The 23,632-nt window shown below is 38.4% G+C and overlaps 1 protein-coding gene across 1 annotated transcript in view; it reads right to left on the bottom strand.

Moving 5' to 3' along the window:
- LOC124156494 (peroxisome biogenesis factor 1-like) overlaps positions 1-22,002 on the bottom strand; it is a 35,376-nt gene extending 13,374 nt beyond the window's left edge. The window contains exons 1-11 of the mRNA XM_046531067.1: positions 21,690-22,002; positions 21,390-21,620; positions 21,060-21,174; positions 18,909-19,042; positions 14,057-14,454; positions 12,497-12,621; positions 9,772-9,879; positions 7,406-7,562; positions 4,911-5,082; positions 2,321-2,510; positions 188-414 (exon numbers count right to left, since the gene is read on the bottom strand). Of these exons, the coding sequence (XP_046387023.1) occupies positions 188-414; positions 2,321-2,510; positions 4,911-5,082; positions 7,406-7,562; positions 9,772-9,879; positions 12,497-12,621; positions 14,057-14,454; positions 18,909-19,042; positions 21,060-21,174; positions 21,390-21,620; positions 21,690-21,767 (1,935 nt within the window). The 5' untranslated portion in view covers positions 21,768-22,002. The remainder of the gene's footprint in view (positions 1-187; positions 415-2,320; positions 2,511-4,910; positions 5,083-7,405; positions 7,563-9,771; positions 9,880-12,496; positions 12,622-14,056; positions 14,455-18,908; positions 19,043-21,059; positions 21,175-21,389; positions 21,621-21,689) is intronic.
- Positions 22,003-23,632: the final 1,630 nt, after the last annotated feature.

Below are 23,632 nucleotides of genomic sequence, written 5' to 3'. Positions count from 1 at the left end.
TGTAAAACAATAAAATGGAGGTTCTGCAAATTGAACATTCTCTTGCATAGTTTTGCTACCAAGCAGGCTCTTAAAGTGGAATTTCTACTTTATATATTGGTATTGAATTACTAGTATAGTGGAATTGATTTGATACTCTTGATACTGCTGGTATTGACGTGAATCAAATTCCATCCTTACTATTCACCTTGAGTGGCCAGAGCACCATCTCCTCCAGCTTCTTCTTGGCATCACAGAGGCCTCCAACCCCTAGCCACAGGGTTTCCCCACCGCTTCCAGGCCGTTCCCCGCCATCCAGCTGCATCCCATGCAGGGAAATGGGACTGGTGCGAGACAATGCAGACTCGAGGTCTTCCGGCAGAATCTCATCTGGGTTAGATTCCAAGCTTTGATTTGAAATCTCAGCATCCTTTCCTAAGCACGAAAAATTATTAAGACATCATTTTATTTTATCTCATGATTATATTCAATAGGGTAGTTTCCTTCATCGAGGAAAACGAAAGGCATTGGTTGCGATTCGTTACCCACCATTAGTGTATTCATAATATATAAATTAGTCGGTTTTAGAAATACCAGTTTAGACGTATGGCAATGGTCAATTTTAACCTCATTTGAAAAAGGCCAGATTGGCGCCCATGCGATGCCACTCCACGTGACGTCACAGGGACCTAGTTTCTATATGAGTAGACAGGAGTTATACATCGCCTGAGGTTACCAATGCATGCAAGAGGCACAGAGCTCAGGGGAACATGTCTTAATAATAACCTATTAAAACTGGCTAAGGTCGGAAAGTTTTCTTCGTTTGATAAGGTATTAATAAACCTTGTTTAAGCCAAGCGCTACCAGATAGCATGGTACTCAGCTACCCTCTAGCATCCTGCGTCGTATCAGCGCTCAGAGCCTCTACAAGGTCACCTCACAAGGCGGGAGGGGGAACCAGAAATGCGTCACACGGACTTTTTTCCCATCATTCCTACTTACGCGTCGCGTTTTCGCGCGCTTGAAAATTTTCACTTTTCATTTAATCGCGAAAAATAGATATCGTCATTTAAAAATCTAAAAGCGTGAAATACGTACTCCAGGAGTAATAATCTTTCGATTTAGGCAATAAAAAAATAATAGGAAACCACCCTATTCTTCATCATTTTCCACTCAAACATTTAAATTATCTGATATAAATCCAGTGAAGGTTAAGGGTGCTTAAATTCCCCTTCAAAATCGAATTAGGTATAGAAGAAAAAAACCTTAAAGGGTGTCCACAATGAAGAAATGAAAAAATCCCTGAAATTTCCACATTTCCCAGGGGAAGCTTAATTTTCCAGGACACTACCAGTCCTGAAATATTTGAAATATTGTTAATGGAGTGGATATTACCGACCAAAGGAAGTCTTTTCAATGCTATGAGTAGCATCTTGAGATGATATGTAACCTATTTATACATGTAAGTAACTCAATTACATGACATTCAATAAACCTTCCACATGTTTTGTAAGACTTCAGCTCACCTATTCACACATGAGGAAAAGAAAAGAACGGCAATCATCACACTATTTTGACCTAAATAATAATACCACGGAGGACACTATCAACTACTTCCTCCGAAAGATGTCCACTTTTAACGCTCTCCACACAAAAGCAAAATTTACACCATTAAATAGCCCAGAAAGAAAATGCAGTGACCTAGAACTCAAGTCCAGTAACCAAACAAATCTGTTAGTATCCAATAATGAGAGTGAATACGAGAAAACCAGTAAGCAACTATCTTAACAGGAAATACTTTCAATAGAAAGCTATTAGAAGAGGAGTTCCCATTTAAGGGATTTTACAGAAAAATTGCTACGGAGGAAAATCTAATAAATTCCTTTCCTTTGTTAAGCGTAGTTCGAGAGCAATCAAAGCATTGAATTTGCTAGTTTTCACCAGAACCTGAATGTGTCAAAATCTGTTTTTTTAGGACACTCAATGAAGATGAAAATACTAGAAAAATGTTCTCCGTAAATCTGGCTTTACAAGAGAAAGTCAGATGAAAATTATGCAGATTACTAACACTTCTCTAATTATTTAGAATACAATTAAAAAATTTCAACACTTGATGGTACCTTGATTTATACATTCTACTCTTTAAAAAATAATGATTACTTTTCCTCTTTCTGTCAGAGGAATTACTATACTGTATCTTTGAACTGATTAACAGTTGTGTATGTCGTGGCTTAAAAAGATAAGCCATGCCCAAAATTGTGATCGGTGATAATTGCAATGTACAGCATAAGATTCCATCACTGGCATAAAAGTCAATTGTTTCCATAACTCTTGCACTCACCTTTGCAAATGGCAGTTCTCCTAAGGGCATCAAACTTGGCTCTTTCCAATAGGTCGGCCAAATCAACAGCCACAAACCCAGCTGTTCTCAGGGAAATGTCCTTCAATGTTTTCATTCCAGATTCATTGCCAAGATCTCCATTTCCTCCTAGCCCTCTCAACATCGTCTCCAGCATCTTCTCTCTGAGCTCCTTCAGGGAAAATAAATTTAAAATACATAAGAACACACACTTCCTTATGACTCGGCAACATACCCAGGAAAAAAATCATTGAGCTTCCTTTCACCACACATTTATAACTCGTTTTTTCCTAATATAATTCAGGAAATCAAGTGTACCCGATGCAAAAAACGTGTATGAGAAATCAGCAATAAAAAGAGCATTAAGAGGGCATACCACTCCACCAGATTTTGGCTGATTTCATGAAATATTACTTGCTTACAGCTTGTGCAATCACCTTGAAATTTTTAGAGTATTCTGGGTAAACCATTTTTCAACCCTAAGTTAAATCTCAAGGACAAAAAAATTAACTTCTGAGAAAATACTTGAGCAAACTTTTTTACCCTGAGTACAAGAGATCCTTAACAATACTCTCATTCTCTAAAACCCATCCTTTATTATGACTGGATTTGCAACGTACCAAAGCACAACCAATGCTGTTCACATGTACCTTGAATTTACATATTATTTTAGATTGATGCAGGTCTCAGAATATGCAAAACTCAAGATTGAGTGAAATTGCAAAACTTAGGGAATGCTCGACTTCACAGGTCATCATAAAGCTCCATAAATGAAAGTTCTGATCTGAAACACTATTTCACTAAGCACTTTTTTCTTTGTTTAAGGGCCAGTTTCACCAACGAGGATAATTGAATTAACTCGGATAATATTCTCAAAAACCGAGATATTACAACAATCGTGTTTCACCAGATGCATTAACTCGGTTTTGGGCTGTTATCTCGGTTTATACTTTTACTGACGATATTCCGCAGTCCAAAGCTTATTATCCGAGTTAATCTGAGGGCAGATGGCATGGCGCGCATGCAGCTTCATCAGCTCTCGGAAAATACGAATGACAGCGATGAAGAATATCGACATTCTATTCGGAGACCACGTTCATTATGGATAAATGAGCGTGCAGATTATTTTAATATATATGGTGAAGTACATTTATTTACTCATCCCAAAATGGCATATGAAACTGCAAAGGCAGTTCTCGCTCTCATCGAAGAAGACGAATTTTACTAACAAGGGGAAGCGGAGGTTTCCAATGCCGTATATTTTATAGCATTCGGAATGGCGAACACATCTATAAACTGGTAGTGGTTCTAATGAATGAGCCTTAGTTTGGCTGTAATTAATTAATTTTCATGCGGTACTTTTAACAAGCCTTATTCAATAATGATGTATAATGCTAAAATAGCACGACATTTTCCATCTCGAGTAGTTGGTGCAGTGGTACCGTCGTCGACTCTCACCCAGGGTATCAGGGTTCGAGCCTTTGCAGTTGCAACTTATGCATAGCTTTTTTTTCGTCTTCGCTTTGATCATACGGCGACAAGTATATGAATAATTTTAATTGTAGCAAGCATAGACATGAGGAAAATTTTTTATCATCATAATGGGGTACGTGATCTCCCCTTGTCAAAGAAATTTCACGTTTCTTTCTCTTAAACTTCCCATGCCTATGCTCCTCTTGAGCCAATAATTCCGACAACTCTTGCCAAAATATGTTCGTATTCATAAATGTCACAAGCCTTTCTTTGAATTTTCTTACATATATATATACAAAAACCTTTTATCTCTGTCCTATTCCTGAATTAAAACCTATGTAACAGCATCGTTATCTTCAAAATCGCAATTTGACCAATGTGAGACGTAATTAATTATTGTAGCACAAAATAACCAAGAACTGTGTTTGTTTAAATCTGGGAGTCTCGGTAAATTAAAAATTTTCATTTTTAAATAACGATGCATTAAACAAAGGTGCTTACCAGTTTTTTTACCGCAATATTCTCGCATTCCTTGCTCTTGCTAAACGCGGTTCCCCTATTTGTTTTTTATTTATTTTTTACTACCCGTGCGTGGTATTCGGTAAGGCAAATTAATAAATCCTTACACGAAAAAATTATTATTATGTATTAATAGTTGAGCTTTTCGAACTCTCATCGCCTATATTAATACTGTTGCTGTTCATTTTATCACCCTGTACTAAATTGTACACTTACCGGCTTATTAAAGCTGATTCCATATCATACGGTTGCTTACAGTCATTTGTTTTTCCCACGTCAGAGTTATGAAAAACGTACGAGCCAAATCATTTATTCTGATTATCTCGGTTTTTGAAAACTAAGATAAAACGTCGTTGGTGAAACACGGTCCTCACATTTCTGAGATAATAATTTTAACCGAGTTTTTGAAAACTGAGATTATAGAGAATATTATCCGTGTTGGTGAAACTGGGCCTAAGGCTTTGAAAGAGAAATATGTTTGCTGAGAAAAACAAAGATTGACTGAAGTCTACAATATTATGTTTTCAAGAAATTATTCAATTAATTCTATGAATTATGACAATTTCACAAATATGCTCACATCATCCAACTCTGGAACAGCAAGAACTGAGGTGAAGATATGGGTTCCTCTAGGAGACACCAACAGGGAACTCAGGTTAGCAGGGGACAGGGCAGTTGCTATGAATACCACTCGATCAGAAGAATCCGCATGGACAGTGCTCATGATCACCCTCGACACCAGCTCACCGATTCTGAGAAGAAAAATATTGCCCTCCCCATGAGCACATCCAACCACAGCCAAATGGTAACAGAATCACAGGGGAGAGGTTGCAAGACTGCTTCATCAACGCAACATTAGGAAACGAGTAGAGATACGTGAAAATCGCACTTTCATTTTTATTTTATCGCACTTTTGATAACATTTTATCGCATTTCGTAGCGTCTATTTTTTATTTTCACACTGAGGTAGATGACGATTGCAAGACAATTATACAATGTTCCCTATTTTGCATGGTTGACCTCACACAAGCACTTCACTCATTCAGTGCTACAACCTGAATGTTTTTTAGGATATGTTAAGCTTACCCTGACCTAAGCCACAGGTACACACATTCGGGGCCCTTTCATAGAGTCAATTTTGAAGATTTTGGCCTGGGTGTTTAGAGGCTATACCAGAGATTTTAGCACACAGATTGGAGATTTGAACCACAGCGTATTGCCAGAGGTACATGAACTTCACACGATCAGGACAAGGTGACCACCAGAGATTGGTAAAGTACAAAAAAATGTAACTAGGCTCATTTGCAGTCACTTGAAGTAACTTGTAAACAGTAAAAAATACTGGCTAAAATTATCAAAAGTAACTACAGCAGACTCCTGATTATCCGGCTGCGGTTTATCCGGATTGCAGATTATCCGTGCATGATTTTCACTCTCACTCAACTTATTCCGCGATCTTTATTAAAAAAAAAAAACGGACGCAAAATAACCAGAATTACTGCATTAATGCTAGGATACATCGGTTTTATTATTTCCGTTAGAATCCCTATCGTAAAACGGAAACAATCACGTGCTAGCTGCATTCACGGGAGCACTGTGCTCCTGTTTTCCAAGCCTCGCAGTGCGCGACCCTGCTCCTTGATCACGGATACACGTCATGCAGCAGTTGCAACCTGGGCAACTAGTGCGAGATGCGACTACGTGGCATGATGCCTGACAGTGTAGCTTCTGACGTTGAGCAGTGGTTTTGTGCATTCGTGCATACCACTTTTCTGTATCTCATCCGTGATCATACAGCCACCCATGTGTGTATTTCGAAACCAGGCCGGACATGGAGCATTATTAATTCGAAGACAACCATGTTATCACCACTAAAAAGATCGTGAACTGGCAAAGAAAGCTCTCATTGAGTCTGGGAAGCACTCTTGCATAGATAAAGAAGAGAAGAATAACTGCATAAATCATAATATATTGTTTGTTTTACGTAAATTATGAACATTCCAAGACATTTGAGTGAAAGTTTGGGTTGTCCATGTTTTCCGATAATTCGTGCTGTCTCTTCCCATCATTAGCCATTGGGATAATCGGGAGTGTACTGTAGTTACAGTTACAAGTATGGTGAAAGTTACTAATAGGAAATTTTCAAAATGGCACATTAATCCTAGCCACCATAATCGAATGACTTTTGTTTAACTGCAATTTAAAATCTAGCACTGTCTTTCACAGTATGAGGGTGGACACAACAACATTATAGATTGCATCCTATAATGCTCTAACGACCCTTATAATTACATTTCCCTTGCTCATTTCCTTTACATACCATTTCAATTGCAGCCACAGAGCTAATTCAGGGTTCATACCAACAGCCCATTTTCAATTTCCCTGACTTTTTCCTAATTTCCAGTCCACGTTTCTTCAATTTCCCAGACTTTATATCAATGGCAAAGCAGTTAGATATAAGGTTTTAAGGAAAAATACAGCAAGGTGAACAACTTATGTACTGCTCTGCAAGCTGTCTTGATAAGTTTCTGATTGGGGTGCAAGGACACCAAACATTCACAAAGAAAATAGAAAAAAATGAGATTGCATACTGGAGTAATTTGATTACAGAGTCCCACATTGCATTTATTGAAGTCCATTATTGTGAGGGAGAAAAAGGAATTCCTGTATCTATCCGTTTCACAAAATATCTCTCATTATTTATCATTTCAGTCAGACTTACAAGGGAAGTCCCTCACGTGTCACCACCAGATCTCATTCAAATTGCTAGCCTCCGTGGTGGTGGGGCAAAGTCCTCACCTGCCAAACAGGAGGTCGAGGGTTCGAATCCCACTTCGGTAAGTTACCCCTATCCACGATATGGTTGTTAGTGTACGTAAAATTGTTAACATGTTAATATCCCCAATGTAAAAGGCCATAAAGAGTTGTCTTTGGTGGAATGGAAATAAATGAAAATAAATAAATAAAATAAAATTTTGCAAGATGAAAGCGAATGAATTCCAACGAGACATTTTTTTTTACCTGCCAACACTCAATACTTTTCGAAATAATATCTCCCTCCTCGTTAGTGTATACCTGTTAGAGTGGATGCCTTCAGGAGTATTCTCTTCAGAGGACTTGACCCTTGGTGCAAGACAGTCAAGGTCATCAAGGAGGAGTATAGATGGCTGGCACGCAATACACTCCTCCACTGATTCTTTAAGAATCTTTCCACACACATCGGGTCTCTTCCCTGAAAGAAATGTATTTTTTTAAATGTGTTGTGAATCAATACCAAAACTCAGTCACAGCCAATGCCAGTTGAAACTGATACAAAAAAAGGAGGACCTCATGCATTAATTCATTTAGTCCTGATTTTTTGGTGTGCTGTAAAGATAAGTAACAATCGTAAAATTTAAGATTCATGACTCGGAGATACATATCTGTATGACCTCCGTCGGGAGGTTAAATGTGCAAAAATTTTTATATCCCTTATGGATTCTTGCTCATTCTGCAAAAACTAACCATTTTATGAGATCAATATCATTATTGCTCCAGTAAAACATTATTTTTCTACAGTTGAAAAAATTATGAGCTCTAGATGTCGATAAGTTCTCAAGACATTAATCTTGAAATACAACCAATTTTAAGCAACTGAGATTTTTTTAAATTTTACAATGTTTAAAGCAAAATATTTTTAAAATTTCTAGTCCTAAGACTTAACCATAAAGTCTGCAGGGAATTTAATGGCAATTACTTTGAGGGTAATAAATGTACAACATGAGAAAATGTAATTTTATGAGGAATAGACAAAAATCCAAAGATTTCTGAGGCTAAAATTTCTGAGTGTTTTTTCCAACCATGAGACACACAAGACTTATATTGTTGCAAAACTACGTTTTTAATCAATACTTATAAAAACAATGATGATCAAATAAGTTTTGACTGGCATATCCTGGATGTTTCAAGCCCTGGGGGTAGTCAAGGCAAGGGTTTCACAGGATAAGAATTGAATAAATAAACACAGATGGCTTTGATATGCTCAGTTAGCAAGAGGAATAATACAGTTAATAAGTAGAAGTGTACAGTATGAATGGCAAAAGAAGACCTCATTTGATGCAATGGATCAAGTGATCCTTCCCTTTTTGTGGTAAAATCTTAATGATCGCATCCCTCAAAATCAAAATTAATATCCACCATTGATTTCTTTACTTAATGCATAATATTATTGACTAAGAGCAGGCAGTAGGGATGTGCAAGTAGTACTATTTGATCTCGAGTTGACTAATGAGTTGAGTCGAGTCAAGAATGGTGATTTCTGCAACAGGCAATTTGGCAATGCATGCACCAACACATTCTCATTTTTCCAGTCTCCTAGCGAATTCTCTCTTCTGAACGCTTAGCTTAATGCAAAATGGAAAAGATAATGAGGAACGTTAATGGCGAAAGTGTCAGAATTAGGAGATGAATGAAAATTAACGTGTCTTAAACAGTTCCATAAGCACAATTGAAATGAATTAACTTCTAATAATATATCGACTTTAATTTAAATATAAGTATCAAAAATGCTAGGTAGAGCCCAGAGTAACGCCATTTGCAATAATTCATAAAGATTTCATACATAAACGAATCATCTATGATTTGATATGGGATGAGGATTGATCACAAGAAGACCGAGGTAATGCGGATTTGTAACGCATCACAAGCGAGGAATGTAAGACTCAAAATAGAAGTAGGTGGGAAGAAGCTTGAGCGGGTAGAGCAATCCAACTATTTAGGCGACACATTGGAGGAAAACATATACAGTAGTAAGGACATTAGGAAGCGAATTGCATTGGCAAAGGAGGCATTCATGAACAGGAAAGAGCCTCTGAGAGGATCATTAAGTAAGTTTAAAGAAAGGGTTAGTGAAGGGTTTGATCTGGAGTATAGCTCTCCATGGTGCGGAAACGTGGACACTAAGGAAGGAGGATGAGAGAAGATTGGAGGCATTCGAGGTGTGGGTATGGAGATGGTGAAATGGACAGAGAGGAGGAGAAAGGGGAAGTGCAGGACACGGGTGAGGAGAGGCAACTTTTAGATGAGATACGGAGGAGGCAGAAGGTTTGGATGGAGCGTGTGCTTAGCAGGGAGGGGATGTTGAAAACTGTGTTAGAGGGTAAAATGTTAGGTAAACGGTGGAGGGGAAGGAAGAGAATAGGATTTTTAGATAGATTGAAAGAGGGTAGACCACTGAATTAAATAAGGCAGTGCTGGAAGAAATGGGAGGCTCCCAGATTACTTCTTTTGTACTCCATGGAAACCTACCCTAATCGGTAGAATACTACTATGAATAAATGATTTGATACTTTCAAATTCTCTTACAGAAAAACCAATTGTTCTAGATGTTCAGGCAACAGGTTTTGACGACTCCATGCTACAGTATTACATTGGGATTAGCAGATGGGGTTATTATTTCTTACCCACAAGCCCTCGACATGAGATGGTGGACAGGTGAACAAAGTGGGGTGCACCTGACAATTGACTGCCCATTTCCCGTGCAAGTGTGCTCCTTCCTGAGCCACGTGGACCTGAAACAAAGAACACCAAGCTTAAAAGAGAGGAGAAGGGAGCCATTACCTGTTGAGCTCTTAACAAACCACATTTCAAGCTCAAAATGGATGGTTGGTCTATCAATGACTCAATTATTATTCTAATTATCTTAAATGAATGTGGCCTGCCTAATTCATTTATCATAATAGATCTATCAGGACATTCCCTCATTTGAGAAAGTTAACAATCAACAGTAGAGTGGTTTCCTATTACTTTTTATTGCCTAAATCGAAAGATTATTACTCCTGGTGTACGTATTTCACGCTTTTAGATTTTCAAATGACGATATCTATTTTTCCCATTTAAATGAAAAGTGAAAATTTTCAAATGTGCGAAAACGCAACAACTAACTATTAATGATGGGAAAACTCCATGTGACGTCGTCCTGGTTCCCGCTGCCGCAACTGAGGTGACCTTGAGGCGAGGCTTTGAGCGCTGATACAACGCAAATGCTAGCAGGTAGCAGAGTACCCTGCTAGCTGGTAGCGCTTGGCTTAAATAATGATTATTAATACCTTATCAAATGAAGAAAACTTTCCAATCTTAGCCAGTTTAAATAGGTGATTATTAAGGGGGTTGACCGCGATTTGAAATTACGTTTTTAACGGTTTTTATAACGCAAGGAGCCACCGCTTGTGTCGCCTCTGTCGAAAGTGGAAGGGGGTTTTGGAGCCGGAGGGGAAGGATGAATTTGGAGGATGGGAGCAGTGAGAAGGCCCTCCCGCCACGAGAAAAAAATATGAGGTAACATGAGAGCAATAGGATTAGATTTCTTTTGGAGCATCAAATTTCCTCCCACCACTCCCCAGTAGAAGACATTCAGTGACTGCTCGCTTCGATGTCCCCCCTTATCAAAAGTCAGGCTGCTAATATGAGTCACCTAGTGGGCATTAGGGCGATAAACAATAACTTATCGCAGTTATTGTTGTACCTCAATAAATGTAGAAGATCAAATAAATGCACAAAATCTAAAAAAGAATGAGTCCAAACACGACGTATTTTTGACCATATTTAAAGAAGTAAGGCGTTTTAATAAGAAGACCGTCGCTTTCGCCGTACCTTTACGTATTGAATCATTCCTAAAGTTGAAACTCTAAAGTGATTGAAGACGATATGTATTTGGCTGCGTTTTTACAGCACTTGAAGACTAATGTGCTGTAGTAACGGGAATAGCTCACTTAGAAACATTTTCTCTTTTTCTCATTTACAGCCAATTGAATATAGGTCCCCGAGCCATTTTTTGTTTAGTACTATGAAGATGCATTGAAAAAAATTACGCTAACTCTGTAAAATCAATCTTTCCTCCGAGTAAGATTCTGCACATTGTAGACTCTTTTCTTTTTCACGTATCCTCTACGATATCTTGTTTTTCTGTAATGCTTCTTACATTCCTCCATATTACCGTCCTTCCCACACGCTGGAGATCACGGGCACGAACACTGTTCCTCGATAGCTCTCACCGAAAAACTAAAAGCGACCCGCCTCTGAAAAAGTGTTCCAGTGATTCCGCCGACTGTTGCACACGGCCCCCTTGGCTTGAGAAACAAAATACCAAGCTAATAATGTTTGCGAAGGCTGGTGAAAGGCTGACGTTCAGTGGGCGCAGACGATACTTGATACCTGGGGAGAGAGGTTTTCCCCCACCTCCCAGCCTTCGGGCGCTCTGTCTTGGGAGGCGAGAGAATAAGGTGGAATGGGGAGTGGAGGGGAAAGACACGGGAGAGAAAGGCTAGTCAAGATTCTTATCGAGCGTAGAACGAAAAATGCCGTGCATGGCCTCATGATTATTGAATTTGTAGCTTTTCGTCAGTAACTGAGTACATGATGGTACTTTCTTATGGTATATAAAGGGTAATAGATTGAATTTGTCGAACAAAAAAACCTAATCGGTTCATGGGATGCCAAGATATCTGTTCAAAAAACCCTAATATTGATCAAGTTTAACATTTAATTGATATAATCGTAAGCCATGTACAAAATATTCGTTAGACAGAAGCACAGGTTCACCTTTTTCAAATATTTTATCAAAAATCGGCGGTATAGTCTGTTTTTCTGTTTGGATGAAGACAATAACAGATAGCCTCTGCAGGGGTGTATTCAGGCGGCGCGACCAACCCCCTTAAGACATGTTTCCCTGAGCTCTGTGCCTCATGCATGCATTGGTAACCTCAAACAATGTAAAACTCCTATCTACTCGTATAGAAACTAGGTCCCTGTGACGTCACATGGAGTGGCATCACATGGGTGCCAATCTGGCCTTTTTCAAATGAGGTTAAAATTGATCATTGCCATTCGTCTAAACCAGTATTTCTAAAACCAAATAATTTGTATATTATGAATACACTAATGGTGGGTAATGAATCACAATCAATGCCTTTCCTTTTCTTTGATGAAGGAAACTACCCTATTTACTAATTTTATATTTTATGTAATTTTGCCTAAATAAATATTCTCAACGACCAAATCTTTTCTCATGGTGCATAAAAACAAACTAAATTCGTTCCTGGGAAGTAGTACCAACATTTACCATTTTTTTTTAATGTTATAGCTTCTAAAGAGCACCAAACCAAGCAATAGTTTTCAAGAAATTCTTACCAAAGATGAGGACATTATGGGAGAGCCGCGGCTGACACAGTGGGTTGAATAAGTCGGCCAAAGGTGATAGACGCAGTCCAAGCTCCAACGATGCTAATCCTTCCACCATAATTTGTTGGATTGGCCTGAGGGTGATATGTATGAATAGGGTCATAAAAAAATGTACAATAAGCACATCATCACATTGTGTTGAATCTTGGAATGGCCTCTCTCAACAATTAATGTCAATCTCTTTTTAAAAAAAATGTTCATGAGTACAACAAGCATCATAGTGCAATGCCGTATGCAAAGAAGGATGGGAACTCTTTCTATTCCCTCTTATGGGACGTTGCATTCACAGAAGTATTGATTGAAAATTTCAGATTCAGATTTAATTTCTTCGACGAATTTGGATCCGAAATACATTAAGGTGCAGGGTATTATTCGTGGATATTTGGATCCACGGTATCCGATCCGACCATGCCTAGTAAGCATCATAAGGTTATGAATACAAGTGAATACATACTCATCTCCGAGCACCATACATATCGTGTAAATTTAGCTGAAAAACGCCACGTGAATTATTAGTATTGAAAGTTGAAATTTTGATGACTGTCGAAAGTCCAGGCATAAGTCTGCAACACCACACGATAGGATTAAAAAAATGCCGAAAATTTTTTTTCTTAAGCCCCGATGCTCAAAATAAGGGTGCGCCTCTTACACGTGCTTATACAGTACTTAAATTTTATTTATTGGTGATTGAGAATGAGATTGAAAAATAAAGATGCCAGTATTTATCTGTTTCCCTATCTATCACATACTTCTGCATGAGTTTGCAGAATTAGGAACTCCTCTACCTTAAGCATGGGCCTTGCATAGCTAGTTGTCGTCCATGCTCTCATGAGCGATTCCTTTCCTAGGTGAAAGATTTTCACTGAACAAGTAAATGAATAACAACTATGGTGATGTCACCAACTCTCAAAAAATGGACAACAGCTGTTATGTTTTCTTAAATTTATGAGAGAATGGCTTAATGGAGAAGATTTTGTTCTATCATAACTATCCTTACCATTTTATCCACAGAATTATTTCAATTAATTTCAATTTCTGGTCTTATAGAACAACCCCATTTATTGCATGCGACTGCAGCTTAAACAAAAATTTTCAGGAATGCGATTGCATACTTTAAGGGCATACCATTCTAAACATTTTACATGGACAAGTGACGGAAAGAGACAGGTATGAAATTGAATTTTGAATTGAATTGTTTGCTGAATGAAATTTAAAATTTAAAGCTAGATTCAATTCTCATCCATAAATTATATCTGTTTATAGGGCACCAGACTGTTCCCCAAAATTATGGAAACATGTTTCAAAAAGATTTCAAGAGCATATTTTGACGTAGAAAAAAGATAAGAAGTAGGTTCTAAAAAAGTCTCTTTTTCCTCATTGCTGCTGAAGTAGAGAAGATCAAATTTAATACACCCACAGAGGTAAGCAAGGTGTTCAAAGGTTAAGAGAAGTGAGTCCTGCACATGTAAATGGTGGCTTAAAAATTTTACGAAATTAATATATCCTCACCCAATCATCAATGGTTTCCAAGCAACTGTCCCACAGTCATCATCAAGCTCGCACAGTAAAGAAGATGCTGCATCAGCCACAGTCATAGAGGGCAGTGACGGGGTCACTGGGGCAGGGCTTGATGACTGTGTGACCTTGACACGTTGGCCATTTCCCTTCAATCCCAATTCCGTCCGCACATGCTTGGAGAGAAGAATATTTGGGACGGCAAGCTTGATCAGAGTCTTGATATTGCCCTCTGAAGGCACAACATATGTATCCACTCCATTCGATGCCCCAGGACAGCTGACGTGGCACCAAAGCCCTTTGACAGGCCAGGAATCCAGCCAATCCTGCATACTTACACCAGCATCCCCCAATTTTGTGCAGAGGAATGATGGCATTTGACATGCTCGGAACTGCCGAGGAAATGCACACAATGAAAGAGAGAGCCAGAGCCTGAATCACATGATACTTGTCTCACAGTGAATTAGTTTTCCAGAGGTTTTTTTGTGATTCTGTGATGTCAAATACTTTTAATGTTTATAAATAAATGAAAGTGAAAACTTTATCATTCTATGTAAAATTTATTTCATGAATATGAAAGGATGACCTATCTAAGTATGATATTATGAGTCCAAACTGGTCACAAATAAATTTTATAAAAAATAACAAGGTTTTCACTATCATTTATCGATAATATTAAGTATATTCCACCAAATTTCACCTATCATAAGCAATACTTTTAATATTTATTAAGTTCTACAGATATCAATCACTTTTTAGCAAAGCAACCAAAATGTTAAACAGTTTTAGCAGCACAAACAATAACCACGTACTACAATGTATTTATGCACAGGATTACAAATGAACAAAGAGCAACACACCCACCGCATCCTGAACATAATGAATTAGCATCATCAGCTCTCTAGACCATGTATAGCAAAGCTTTCACGGCAACAGTGAAGAACAGAATACTTAAAGAATAAAAAAATCTTTTGGTACAGTGAAACCTCTCCTAGCGACCACCCCTCCTAACGACCAGTCTTCTTCGGAACCGATTGTGATGCCCGTATAGTCAATGTATTTATTACCCCTATTCAAAGACCACCCCTCACCCCGACCAAAGACCACCACTACCACGGGAATTTCCCTCCATTAGGCGACCAAGGAATTCTACTAGCCTGCTAGGAAAGTCTACATTGTAAGCATCACCAGTTTATACCTGCACTTACCAGAACAATTCGGCCGTTGAGGATAATTACCCTCTAGTCACGGCAGGCGGAGTGGGTTCGTAGGCTTGACCCTCTCCGTAGGGGTTCTGTTTTGTATACAATGTATTTTCTTTTGCTCAAACATTTGTAAATTGTGAATCAGCGAGTCCTTTCGTGGGCAAAACTGCCACTTCATATTTACGTCGTGGCAGTTTGCTTTGAGTGACGATATAAGAACAATCTCCGAGTCCAAGATGTCGAAGAGAGTTTGTTTGAGTTTTGAGGAAAGGGTTCAAGTTATTGAAGAACGAGATAAAGGTTCATCTGAAAGAAGGTTAGCGGATTTGTTTACGTGTGGGAAAACCCAAATAAACGGAATTTTAAAATCTAGGGAAGAAATTTTGAAAGAGTGGCAAAACAGTGACCGGAGCCGAGGAGTGAAAAGAAAGCGGCAAGAAAAATACGAAGGAATTAACTCTTCAGTTTTTGAGTGGTTTAAAGTCGCACGGTCGAAAAATATTCCCATAAGTGGATCTTTAATAAAAGAGAAGGCCTTGCAATTTGCTATAGAATTAGGAGATGAAGATTTCGTGGCTAGCAATGGCTGGCTTGAACGATTTCGTGTCAGGCATAGCATTACCTTCCGTGGGATTTCTGGTGAATCTGGAGACGTAAGTGAAGAAGTGGTCTGTGATTGGAAGATGAGACTTCTAGCGATTATCAAAACCCGAAAACAGCAGCATGTGTTTAATATGGACGAAAGCGGACTTTTTTTCCGTACTCTGCCATCTAAATCCCTGACACTTAAGTCAGAGCAGTGCAAGGGTGGAAAGCTGGCCAAAGAACGATTGACCGTGTGTTTCTGTGTAAGCGCTGATGGAGAAAAAGAGTCACCCTTGGTGATTGGAAAATCTCTTCGGCCAAGATGCTTCAAGAATACTGATATGACAAAGTTGGGTATATCTTGGTATGCAAACAGTAAGGCATGGATGACTTCGAAGATTTTTGAGGATTGGCTAATGACCTTTGACAGAAAAATGAGACGGCAAAATCGAAATATTTTCCTGTTCCTGGACAATGCTACATGTCACTCTCATCAAATAAAACTGACCAATGTCCACCTGCAGTTCTTCCCGCCCAATACCACATCAAAATTACAACCCCTGGACCAAGGCATTATCCAGGCATTCAAATTAAGGTACAGAAAGCGAATGATGCAACATTTGATTGCACGGATGGATGAAGTTGCCACCGCATCGGATTTAGCTAAGAAGATAAGTGAGTGATGCTGTGTCATGGGTGCTTTCTGCATGGAAAGATGTTGAAAGTCGAACCATCGTGAGATATTTTCAGAAGTGTGGTTTCTTCGATCCTGTCAACGAAGAAGAAATTGAAGAGACAACATCAGAGGATGTGGATGTTTTGGCTCGAGCTGCAGGGTTTGAGTACAGCCAAATGGTGACTGAGGAGGAAAACCACACCGATTGCTATTATGATTTCAGCGGTGATTGGGAGGACTGCATCATCAAAGAAGCAAAAGGTAGGATTTTTAATAACCAATATTACCTCAATTATTGTAGTACGTATTTAAAAATAACATTGTGCATTATTTCATATCTATTAACTCTGTTTTTCTTATCTCTTTTTCGATGATATTGTATTTTAAGGAACCATTACTGAAGATGAAGATGACTCAGACATTGTGCCAAACGAAGAACCAAGATTAAGCCCTCAAGAGACACTTTCATTAATAGAAAAGTGTCACAATTCAATGAAAAGTGCAGATTTCAACAGCGAGAATATCAATGAACTGTTTACAGAACTAAAATATGTGTTGGAAACTGAAATCGCAAAAAAAAAGTGCAAGGACCTAAAGCAAACTTCTATACTGTGATGTATGTTTAAAGTCATTATTCATAAGAGTGGACGTTATTAATAACTATGTATTTGATTTATGCTATAGTTCCTGCGGCTTTGACACTGTTTGTTTTACTTCTCATAGGCTCCAAAGTGAGATTTAACTTCCTTGGCCAGAGTGACAAAATTTTTTCTCAAAATTCAGCTTAATACAGATATATATATGTTATGGTATATGCGTATAATTTTTAAATTTATATAGTACACATTATAAAAAATAAAGAGGTAATCATCTCTACTGTAGATTGCTGTTAATGCAAATGTTCCTGTGCGATATACTACATTACTTTGTAGTGAGAAAATATTTAATATTAATTAAATTACTAACTGTGTAAAATTTATCAGCAATTAAAAACTATCACTGAATAAAATGCGATTTATGTCGCTTAAAGTAAAGCGTGAACTCAGTAGTTACCTATCTTTTTTAAATCTGCTCCCTTGAAATTATGCAGTCAGAAACACACCCGCACCCCCTTTGAACGACCACCCCTCTTAACGACCATTTTTCAGTGGAACCGTCAGTGGTCGCTTAATACAGGTTTCACTGTATAAGCATAAACTGCTTCATAGATTTCTTTAAGTTTGTACCATTAAGTGCTTCGGTTAGTTCATTAGCATATATTTCCTCACTTGGCCAAGAATTAATGAGAGATAATTTTACCTCATACTCATCGTAATAAAGTGATATTTTATGCTTAAATGTTTCACATCACCAGTCTCTTCAGCAATATAGTCTCTATTTCCCAGGAACGTAACATCATAAACTGTGACTCTGAATTAGGGGTAGAACAGCTCAGAATTTCATCGCAGAGTGCCTGTCGCTTGACAATAAACCTCAACGAAAATGGACAGAGAATATTTATTGAATATAATCTACAAATGAAACTTATCTGTCCAGCAAGACAACTACTAGAGCAAATGCTGTTTTCCAATCAGCTGAATGCATACTTAATCATCCCCTTCCCTCCCTTATTCTCCATTTTTCATGGTTGCATATCACTTAAAACGGCACACATTAGCCTTTATTTCATATCAGGATTTTTCTACAAATTAACAATAACACATACACGAACAACCAAGCAACCTACTCAGGTGGGACTCAAACCAGCAACCTCTTGCTTGGCAGGCGACCCTGCCTACCCCGCTGCCTCACCCCACCACCTTACCTTACCAAGGCCACCATTTTGTCATTAACAAAAGCAATTTTCACTCTACAAAAATGTATTCCAAGAAGATTTTTTCCCAAAGTTTATTTTCCAATCACCTCATCCAATCGCTCCCATCCAATGCCCTCTCATTTATTCCTTTCATCATGGAGCATCACAACAATGGGCTGACAAAAATAAGGAAGATTGATGGCAAGGATGGGATGGTTAGAGCACAAAATGGGACAGCACTTTAAATGCAGAAACAATTTCTTACGTAGCATAGCCAAACATTTTAAAGCCTTCACAATATTCATAGGAACGATCAAAAGAAAAATATTCAACTTGGATTTCAGTGCAATTGGTACTCGTCATTAATCACCCAACTTTGACACCCCCAAGGCACAAACAAAGGCAAAATCAAATCCTGGCATAGCCTATTTGCTACCTTGCTAATGCCCAGGTGATTCTCTAACACCCATCACTCATTAGTTCGATCAATGAAAAGGGCTGGAAGGGCATTTATAAGGGCAGACTAGAAAACAGCTAGGTTCTAATGTTCCGACATGCAACATGTAATATTGCAGTTCCTCTCACCTCCAAGCCTACATTCGGAGACTCTGTTTTCGGGTTCTTCCTTTGAGAGGCATTGCCAACAGTGGGTCTCGGCCGTAGGTTCAACACAGTTCCATCCCACAAGATGCCAACAGAGCATGGTGGACTCAAGTATTCTAGGGAGGAATTCAATCATAAAGGAAATTTCATACACAAAAACAAATATACTAAAAACTTAACCCAAACTATTACTATTTAAAGTTAATTTTCCAGTGATACCAAACAAATTAGGAAATTTGATTTTAAAATGGTTCTAATCTTTTCTCAAGAAGTACGTTGCTACCTTTTTTAAATCCTGGATTGAAAGGAGTAAGTCTGAATGCAAAGGCTTGTAAATCTGTTTTTAGATAAAAGTAAATCATGGAAGAATGAAATGTATTAAATAGCAAATGGAAGAGGTGTGAGATTGAAAACTCTTGAAAGCAAGACCCAAGAAGAAAAAAAAAATGGCTCAATCAAGTATATGAAATTTGAATGACAAACTCAGGCAAGAAGCTGGGTTTTTTATTCTTGGGCACATAAAATAAATTATTTAAGGAAATGACTCTAAGCTAGCCAGGGGTACACCGTGAAGGCACCACCCGGAAGTGGACATTGAGAGCAAACTTCAAAATTAGATGAATCATTTGCCTTGACCAGGCACCTTAAACATGGTACTTAATCACTTGCAAATTCTTTTATATAAAAAATAAAAATTGTAATCAGCATAAACACACAAAAACCTTGAACAATTTTAAAACAATTCATACGTATACAGCATTACATGATTGGAGTAAGTACTTTTCTCGGTGTCTCGACTGATTTAGTCAAGTGAAATAAAGGGGGAATCAATAATAAAATGAAAGAATTTTCTTTGATTCCACCAATTTATTTAAAGACATGACTAGTTTTAATGCAGCGGCATCATCATCAGGTACAAAGAGTCGAATCAAAGGCATAGTTCTCATATTTTTTTATCCAGGTTATGGGGGAGGGAGAAGGTAGGCAGAAGGGGTAGACACTTCGAAAAGGGGGAGGGGAGGAGGAGGTGGGGTGGAAGACAGATTTGAGTTTTTGAAGGGTTGTTGATGACTAAGGGAATGGTGAGGGTATCCATGGGACCTCCTCCCCCTCTCCTACCTAGAAGTGTCCACCCCTTATGCCCACTTTCACCCTCCCCCTAACCTGAATCAGATATAAGAGCCATGCCTTCGATTCGACTCTTTGTAACTGATGATGATGCCACTGCATCGAAACTAGTCATGCCTTAAAATAAATTGGTGGAATAAAAAAAGTTCTGCCTTTTCATTAATAAAATGACCTTTGACAAAGTTGAGCCTGATACAACAGATATAAACTGGAAAATTATTTGTATTAAATGTTTGTTTCACTCAAGGGGAACAGCTTGGAAATGATGCATCAAAAATTATGTAAATACCATAACAATTTATTAATTATGTCAAAATTTCATCTGGCCACAACCTTCATGCTCTCAAACTTCCCAGACATCACCAAAGCTTGCATTTAATTGTCATTGCCACATTCAGGGTATCATTTATTTCATCAAGTTCACTAATATAATGTGAAGAAAACAGTTCCCATAAAAAATTAATTTCTAAAGAATATCTAGCATTCATCACTGATTAGTTCGATGAATGAAAAGGGCTATAAGGACATGTATTTGCAGACTGAGAATTTAAGAGTTTCTATCCTACAACCACATGGCATTGAAGTAGAGCATGCTAACCACTGTACTACATCTACACACCAAATATTTGACGACTTACTGGGAGAACTTTGACAGCGACCACATCCAAGAAAAAAATATATATTAGGAAACAAGTACATGGACAGCTCAAGAACGAAGACTTTAAAGCAACTGGAATAGAATAACGTACAAGGGCAACATGAACAGATGGTCGCAAATGAGCAGTGCTAATCAGAACGATAAAATTGCCTTTGATGACCACTAGTATTAAAATGGCCATCTTTTATAAGTATTCAAAGCAAAAGACCTATTTCATGGAATTTCTGCTGAGGTACAGGCCATGGTGGTTGATATGTTTTAGTTTGTTAGCTTTTTGCATTGTTTACTTCGTTCTTTTTCAGGTCAAAATATAGTTTCCCGGAGGTATCGACGGGAAAATTACTCACCAACTTGAATGTCACAGCTAAAGTTTTTTCCAACCCATATAGGAAAGGTTTGCCCAGGCCACACAACCTTGATCTGTTGTAATATCTTTTCCTCCAAGCGATCCCTTGACAGTTCCTACCAATTAGGGTACACGATTAATTTAAAGCTGCAAATTATTACAACGAAATAATTTTCAATGCGCAAGCAAGCTTCCAAAACATGAAAAAAAGCAGTAAAATATCTCAATACGCATATCTACTGAAAATTAGCCATTAGGTAAAGATAGTAGCGCTTTTAGCTTAGCCTATCTATATAACCTCACAAACAAATCGAGGAATAGTTTCGTTTACCAGGACATCCAAGTCGTCGCTGTCGTGAAGGCAATTCACGGCTGTTAACTTGGGTAGTGACTTCAAGAACGTCACGGACACAACTTCATTTTCACCTAAGCCCAAGCTCTTCGCGTACGAGGCGTTTAAACCCACAGCACCTTTCCAGCAATCCACACTGCCTGCTTGGCCACGAGCCACGCTGAAATATGAGGTTCCCGTAGATCCATACTCTACTTTTACAAATTCTTCCTGAAAACAAATTATAATTAACAAAGACCTAAAACATAAACGCGACTCGCTATTTGCCTCGTGACTTACATCCTTCGCCGCAAGAGAAGGAACCCTTAAAAAACAGTCTTTCACATCTCTGTAGGTGATTGTTAACGTAAGCTTCATAACAACCAAGTATGAAGCTCCCAACAACGGACAGAATTAGTCAGCTTCATTTCAGCACTCCGAAATATTCATACAAGATTACACGACGAGTCACATAGTGCAATTCTTTTCTCAAGAATACAATTAGGGTCGTCCTGAGCTACCATAAATCCACTTATCACTTGGACCGGCTTCGATTCGACCGAGATTATTGTTCCCACATGTTCCATTCCAATCAGTATATGTAGCGCCCTCCGAGCTTGTTATGTTTTTCCTATGCGCGACCGCAAAATTCAAACCCCCAACAAAGAGTTGGACACATTCTCTACCCAAGTTATTCATTTCACCAAATTACCATTCATTAGAAATTCAGTTTTATTCTAATAGACAAAAGAATCATGTACAAAGGTGGTAAAATTCTTTAAGTATAAAATTATTCACATACGAACTGTGTCAGAGCGGTAGCCAGGAAAGTCGCAATTATGTTTACATCATTTACATATCCCCCCCTCGCTACGCCACTGAACGGTGTGTGTTATGCACAATTTTTTTATATTTGGATACCTATGACATCACCTCGAAAGGATTATTTGACAGTAGACATGATATGTCTTAACATACAATAACTATAGGAAATCGACTTAACATTGTAATTGTAGTTTTGGGGGATAATGATTAACTTTATTGCGACACATTAGAACTTTAATGATTTTCTCCCTTTCTAAACCCGCAAGGGCCTGAGTTCGGTGTATAGGAGCACAGTTTCCAGTAAGACAAAGAATGAAGGTCCATTGTTTACACCTAACTCAGGGGAAGAAAACACATTTCATGACCCCCACAATCGACCCACTTTGCAAGATATTAAGTATAATGGTTTACATGCACTCTATGGTACATTATCAATACATAACCACTATACCAGAGTAAATGGAAGTTCTAAATTCAGTAGAGAGAACCTAGAAATCCAAGCCGAGACACTTTCAAATCAATAATCAACCATTTGGTGGTTCTTGAGGGGCCAGGATAATATGTTGTGATACATAAAATGGATGCAAAAAACCACTCACCGGTCAACGTAAATTCAACATGGTAATGATTCTGAGCCAAATGAAGTTCTTAATAAAAAAAGGCTCAGGCAAGTGGTACATGGGAAGTCTATCAGACCTCGCATGATAAATAGTGATTTCATAAACATTCAAGGGGTATTTGTAAAATTCCAATCCTACAGAGTGAACATTACCACCATGCATGGCTTTCATGCAGGTTTGAGGCTTCATGGTAGTCCTTTCTCCTTTGAGTTGCCATCTTGGATAGACCAGAAGAGCCTAACAGCACCATGAGCCTCAGTGCAATTGCCATGGGAAATCAGGAAAAAGTACAGTGTGGTAGCCTCAGCAGCAGCCCAGAAAGCCAAATGTCCGTGGTTCGATTACCAGTAAAGGGGAATTTTTTCTCCTCGCAATTCATGTGAATTCTGGGGCCACTTATGTCCTGCCAAATGGTGAAAATATATGCTTTCCAGTTCCTAAAGGCTGTTTTACACGGTACACGGCATTGTGCAATCTGACGTACGTGCGAAGACGCAATGAAAATTGCATCGTATAAAGCGGTGAAGTGCTAGAACACATGCGAGAATGCGTGGATGCGAGACGGCAAAATAGACCCTGTTCTAATTTTGTCCATGCATTCGCGCAATTCCACGCCATTTTAGAAATTAATGCAGCTCTAACCTGCGCAATTCCATGCCCCATGTAAAGCAGCCTTAACAGAGAGTCTTATATTGCCAAAGTCACTTACTGCTATATTCACAGGGAAATCTAGACCACAGAGTACAACAGACCAAGTATACAAATCAAAGCTTAAGATGAAATGGCTCTGAGACAAAA

The sequence above is a fragment of the Ischnura elegans genome, chromosome 3 (assembly GCF_921293095.1).
Source record: "Ischnura elegans chromosome 3, ioIscEleg1.1, whole genome shotgun sequence".
In the NCBI taxonomy this organism is placed as follows: domain Eukaryota; kingdom Metazoa; phylum Arthropoda; class Insecta; order Odonata; family Coenagrionidae; genus Ischnura; species Ischnura elegans.
Note: the sequence above shows the minus strand (reverse complement) of the source record. Positions and strands in the feature narration are given on the sequence as shown.